This window comes from Mustela nigripes, chromosome 2, assembly GCF_022355385.1.
Source record: "Mustela nigripes isolate SB6536 chromosome 2, MUSNIG.SB6536, whole genome shotgun sequence".
NCBI classification, from domain to species: Eukaryota; Metazoa; Chordata; class Mammalia; order Carnivora; family Mustelidae; genus Mustela; species Mustela nigripes.
The window spans coordinates 3087118-3093320 of record NC_081558.1 but is presented as its reverse complement, the minus strand read 5'-3'; the positions used below and the strand labels follow the sequence as shown (position 1 = coordinate 3093320).

Here is a 6203-nt window from a genome sequence, read left to right as displayed (position 1 = left end):
CCAGGGTCCTGGGATCGAGTCCCACATCGGGCTCTCTGCTCAGCAGGGAGCCTGCTTCCCTCTCTCTCTCTCTCTGCCTGCCTCTCCATCTACTTGTGATCTCTCTCTGTCAAATAAATAAATAAAATCTTAAAAAAAAAAAAAAAAAAAAAACATGGATCTTGAACCATGAGGACACTGCACTCAGTAAGAGAATCCAGACCCAGAAGCACCCATCCCGCACGATCCCACTTCCAGGAGGTCCCCAGAGGAGTCCCATCCACACAGAGAGGAGAGGGTAGGGGCTGGGGCAGGGGGTGGGGAGTCTGTGCTTCATGGGGACAAAGTCTCTGTGTGGGGAGAAGGAAAGTTCTGGAGACGGAAGGTGGGGGTGGCTGGAGGACAGTGTGAGTGGGCTTCATGACACTGTGCTGTGCGGTTAAAACAGCAAATTTTACATGTACCTTAGCACAATTTAGAAAAATCAAACCAAGTGTGCTTTCCCCAGAAAAACATACATGTGCATTCTGGAACTAGAGAGTGGTTAAGGCTGCACAAAGCCTGCACATTCCTGCTGGGAATGAACCCCATGCCGCTAAGCGGTGCGTTGTAGAATGGCTACTTTTTACTGTGAATTTCACCTCAGTAAAAAAATAAAAATATACAGAAGCACACGTGCACGCATACAGCCTGAATTCAGTGTCGGGGTTCCCGCATTCCCTGACATCCACTAAGAGAAGCCAACGGAAGAATTTTTAAAGAAAATTTAAAGAAAGAACCGAGCTTTAAAGACCCATCTCAACGAGGGACAACCGGGGTCTTTCTAGCCAGCGACTGTGGAGTTACATCACACCTCCCCTCTGCTTTGTCACACCTAAGAAATGCATCGGTTCTCATAACAACAGTCACCTAAGCATGTCCCCTGCTCCATACCCTGTCCCTCTAAAATTCCTGCGGTGAAGCCCTGACCCTCAGGGCCTCAGAAGGAAACAGGGTTTGGGGACAGGGATCTTTAAGAATGTCATTAAGTTAAAACGATGTCACTGGGGGGGCCCTAATCCAGTATGGCCCGTGTCCTAAGAGGAGGAGGTCAGGACACGGACACGCAGGGACAAGCATGCGAGGGTGGGAGGGCGCAGGCCCGCCGAGGAGAGTCCTCAGAAGGAACGAGCCCTGCCGACACCTTGATCTCGGACTTCCAGCGTCCAGGAATGATCGTGCTACTGTTAGGGTGGCTGGCACACCTGTCCACTAGTGACACACCAGTGAGAGACAAGGTCCCTACAAGGTCGCACACCGTGCGCTCCAGTCAGGAGAGGCAAACTGAAACATTCCGTGTGAATCTAAGGTTACTGTTCTACGGGGGCGGCAGTCACAGAAAGCCGCCATGAGGCCAGTGGGAAGAGCAACAGATGGAGGGACAGACGAGACAGCAAGCAAGAAGCCCCGTGCGCGGAAGACGGCGTGGCTGCTGAGCGGGCAGGGAAGGGCTCCAGACCGGCAGGGCTGCGCCGGCTGTGTCCGGAGCCGGGCCCCACTTCGCGGGCGGCCGAGCCCAAGCCCGGTGCACCGCACACTCCCCACTCCCTCTTGGGGCAGAGGCGGTCTGTGGCCTCTTCCCAGCCCGCTAGGACAGCACTCGCAACCCAGGCGCTTGGGGAATCCAGTTACGACAGCTCCTGTTCCGTCAAAACTCTTGAGGCAGTTCCAGGGCGTTTCAAGCTGGGACATGGCCTGGTTCCCCAGACAAAAAGGCAGGAATCACGGGGATGAAGATGACCCGGGACACCCCCCCTCCCAATGTCCACAGGCGAGGTGCAGGGGGAGGTGGTGGGGAGGGGCCCGGAGCAGCGAGTCTTGGAAGCCCCGAGAGAACAGAACCCCTGGGGGTGGGGATGAGCCGCCAGGGCTCGGGGCTGGGGTCAGGGTCTGCCTCGGAGCCGTTCCAGGGAGCGATGAGAGGAGCAGCATGTGGGGCCACAGAAACGCGCAAACAAGTTAACGTTAACTGAAGAGAAAAACCCAGAAAGCTGGCCTGGCAGGAAAACCACAGCCTCTCACGGACTGGGTGCACGACAGCTGCGACGTGCTGGTGTCACGGGGCTACCAGGGAAATGGTCTCTTCATCTCTCGAGTTCTCCCTGGCGTGGTAGTAAGAACTTAGACCTGTTTAATGCAAAACTGTCCCCCCCAGCCGTCCCCAAAAAAACCCCATCTGAGTAAGTACTGACTGACAAATAGGGATTTACCTCTAAGGGGCGGCATCGTCGGGGGCCGGGGGTGGGGGGAGGGGGCGTGGTTTCCTACACGCTTCTGTTCCTTGTCCCCGGTAACTGTAAACAGTGGTGATGGGGAACTTTAAAAAATGATGCCGCCATATAGGGGCGCCTGGGTGGCTCAGTGGGTTAAAAAATGATGCCGCCATATCATGAAAATGGGAAAAAGCCAAATGCCCAGCACTCTTCATAACATATTGGTTAGAGATCACGCACGTCATATACTACCTCGCAACCACGGAAGACCACGACTTGATACTGTCTGTAACGCCAAAGAAACACTCAGCATTTCACACACAGAGTGTGTGAAATGGGCCTCACGCAGCCACCCCATGTGTGAGGCACACGCGGGACCACGGAGAAACACGACAGGGTGTGTCCGGTCCTCGGCATGGCAGCCCTCCCACATAATGTGGGCGTTTTCCACTAGCTTCTCCACGCTTTTTACACCTTACAACTTACAATCGTGGTTGATCCTTACGAATGGAACCGAAAGCAAATGTTATTTTTACAAATAATAAAAGGAAAGCCTTACTATGTCAAAGAAGTTGATGATAAATCATAGTCCTTTCATTCTGCTCCCGAATGTTTAAAAGCAGTCAAAAGACAGGCAAGAAAGAGCGTATCTCCAGGAGAACCGAACACCCCTGTCCCCACAGAAATCTGCACACAACCGTGCTCGGCAGTACGTTCACGGCAGCTGGAGTGACACAACCCAGATGTCCGTCCACCGATGAGTGGCTACACACACGTCCAGCACACACCCCTGGGAGCGTCTCTCCACCACGAACAGGAGCAAGACACCAACACATGCTGTCCTGGGGACGGATCCTGAGCCCATGACACTCAGGGAGGGAATCAGACACAGAAGGCCACACGGGCTGTGAGTCCACGTGTGTGACATGTCCAGACCAGACTCATCCATGGACGGGAAGGGGGTTCGGGGGGTGCTGGGGGGAATGACTGATGGCCAGGACAAAGTTTCTTCTGAAGTCAGGGAATGTTCTGGTACTAACCAGTGGTGGTAACTGCATAGCTCTGCAAATGTACTAACACCAGTGAACTGCGTATTTTGAAAGAGGGAGTTTTGTGGTATGTGAATGGTATCTCAATTTTTAAAAAGCATGTTAAAAATAAAAGCTTGTTAAACATGCAGAAAAATTAACTGCATACTCAGGCTAAGGGCATAATTTCAGCTAGGACGCTCCTGGGAGGGAAAAGCCAAGAGCAAGTGCCTGCGTTCCAGTCCTGGGAGTATCTGTTCAGTCCTGCTGGTGTTGAGTAAAAGGTCGTGTTAATACAAGACAGCATTTCAACTTCACACTAGAGAGCCACGCTAAGTGCACTGCCCTCCCTGAGATGATCATCTACAAGGTGGAAACAGTACTATCTACAGAGCAATACTACAAAAGTTAACAAGATGACGCGTGTACAAGAATAACAAATAAAAATAAATAATATATCAGATAAAACCGTGCATTAAAAACAAGCAAGGCAGGGCAGGGACTGCAAGCTGCTAGAGGCCTCGTGGGGAAGGAGGAAAGGCCAGAGGGAGGCTGGACTGCGGGCTGCCCCCGAGGCTGGGAGCTCCTGCCCCACTCCTACCTTCAGGGCTGCGGCCTTCCGCTTCAGGCCACTGTTGTCACTGCTTTTGTCTGAGTCTGAGTCACTCTCCATCCTGTCGCTGGCCGCTGTGGCGGTCACAGCTGTGACGGCCATGACCCCCCGGACCTCGTCGTCCTCGCTCCCGCCTGCCGGGTCGGCTTCAGGGGCCTCGCTGTCAGAGGAACTCACCGGCTGGGGGGCAGGAGGGGGCAGAGACAGCGAGTCACCATCAGCCTGGGGTGCATTTCCCAACCAGAACGGTGACCCAGAGGACAGAACCCCTGGCGGGGTCTCAAATGTCTGGGTCTGGCCTCCTCACTTTCCACATTGGGGACCTGCAGCCCAGAAAGCTCCGAAAATGCAGGCTGGAAGGCGAGATGACACGTGCAGTGGGGGCTAGGGTTACAGATCAAACCTTGGGCCAGTAACTTGGCCTCTCAGTGCCTCCGTTTCCCAAGCTGAGCAATGGGGATGGCGCCATTTTGGCCTCACAGGGCTGTGGCTAGGATGAGGCAGAAGTGGGATGTGACATACTGAAGACAGTGCCCAGACTGGCCAGAAGGCCACCAGAGCTGGCTTTTCTTATTCACCCTCCCGTCACCATGAACACAGGACTGCCAGGCCTGAGCTGCCAGGCACTGTGATTTCTGTGTCACCCAGTGTGCTCGCTCAGGCAACGAGAGCCACGGAAACACGAACGCTTACACGGCACCCCTTCCCAGCTCGCCCTGTGCCGGGCTCGGGACGCACTCAGTCGGGGGTGAGTCAGGGCCTGTGCCAGGCACCGCGCAGGGCAGGCCTCGAGTCCACACAGGTGAGCCCAGTGCGATCCCTGCCCCCTGGGGGCTTACAGCCCTGGAGCAGAGGCCGACAGGGGACATGCAGCGGAATAACGTCACACTCTGGGGACAGGGATAGAGGACAGCACCGGTACATGGGTGCCGGGGGATCAGGAAGAGGTGGGCATGAAGTGGCAGTATTCTGAAGTGTTGTTTTGTCGGGGGGAACCTTGGAGGGTGTGACATTTTAGTTGAGGAGTCGTCCCAAACATGCAAAGGGGCAGGGGCCAGACAAATTCTGAAAAGCCGCCAACGGCATGAGAGCAGGCTCCCCCCAGACATTGGTGAGGTCAGTGTGGCCACTGCACCTTGAGAGAGGATGGGGCAGAAGAAAGGCTGGCGGGCCAGCTGGGGCTTATACAGGGTCCTGGAGGATCTAGGGGACCTGGCAGATGGCACAACCATGGCCAGGCCCCACAGCTCCCTGGGGCCAGTTTCTGAACTTGTTCTGAATGTCTGACATTTATGGGAGGAAAACATATGAGCCCCAGGCATTTTTAGCCATCACTCCGTTCAGTGCACGCCATGGAACACGCAGCCCAGGAGGCCCTGTGTTGAGGGCCGGAGCTAGATGCGAGCCAGACAGCATCCCTGTCCTCAGGGAGCCCACGCCCTAACAGAGGGCAGACAAGGGGAAACACAGCTACAAAGCGCCATGAGGGAGGCTGCTGTGACAGTCCTGGGGCACCCAGTGCAGCTAAGCCCATGTAAAACCTGATCATGTTATTCCAAGGTACCTCTTTCTGAATAACTGATTTCTCTCCCTCTTTTTTTCCCTTAAAGCTACATTAACTTTTTTTTTTAAGATTTTATTTATTTATTTGATAGACAGAGATCACAAGTAGGCAGAGAGGCGGGCAGGGGTTAGGGGCGGGGCGAAGCAGGCTCCCGACGCAGCAGAGAGCCCGATGCAGGTCTCGATCCCAGGACCCTGAGAGCATGACCTGAGCCGAAGGCAGAGGCTTAATCCACTGAGCCACCCAGGCGCCCCAAAGCTACATTACCTTTTTAAAGCTACATTATCTGCAAACAAGGCGAACAGCCACAAACTGAGAAACACAACGTGGGCCGGCTACAGAAAGGAATGCTTCTCGGCCATAAAAAGGAACGCTACAGCATGGATGAACTTCCAAAACATGCTCAGTGAAAAGAAGCAGGGTGAAGGACCAAACAGGATTCCCTTTATGTGAAATATCTGGAATGTGCAAATCCACAGAAATAGATAGATGATCAGTTCTCGGGGGTGGGGCAGCTAGCCAGTTCAGTCAGTGGAGCATGCCACTCTTGATCTCAGGTTTGTGAGTTCAAGCCCAATGTTGGGTGTGGAGCCTACTTAAAAAAAAAAAAAAAAGGGCGCCTGGGTGGCTCGGTGGGTTAAGCCGCTGCCTTCGGCTCAGGTCATGATCTCGGGGTCCTGGGGTCGAGTCCCGCATCGGGCTCTCTGCTCAGCGGGGAGCCTGCTTCCTCCTCTCTCTCTCTCTGCCTGCCTCTCTGCCTACTTGTA

General features: G+C 54.4%; 1 protein-coding gene across 2 annotated transcripts in view; it reads right to left on the bottom strand.

Annotated features, from left to right (window-relative positions):
- HDGFL2 (HDGF like 2) overlaps positions 1–6203 on the bottom strand; it is a 21193-nt gene that overhangs the window by 7048 nt on the left and 7942 nt on the right. For both annotated transcript variants that reach the window (XM_059388714.1, XM_059388713.1), the window contains exon 4: positions 3861–4052. In XM_059388714.1, the coding sequence (XP_059244697.1) occupies positions 3861–4052 (192 nt within the window). The remainder of the gene's footprint in view (positions 1–3860; positions 4053–6203) is intronic.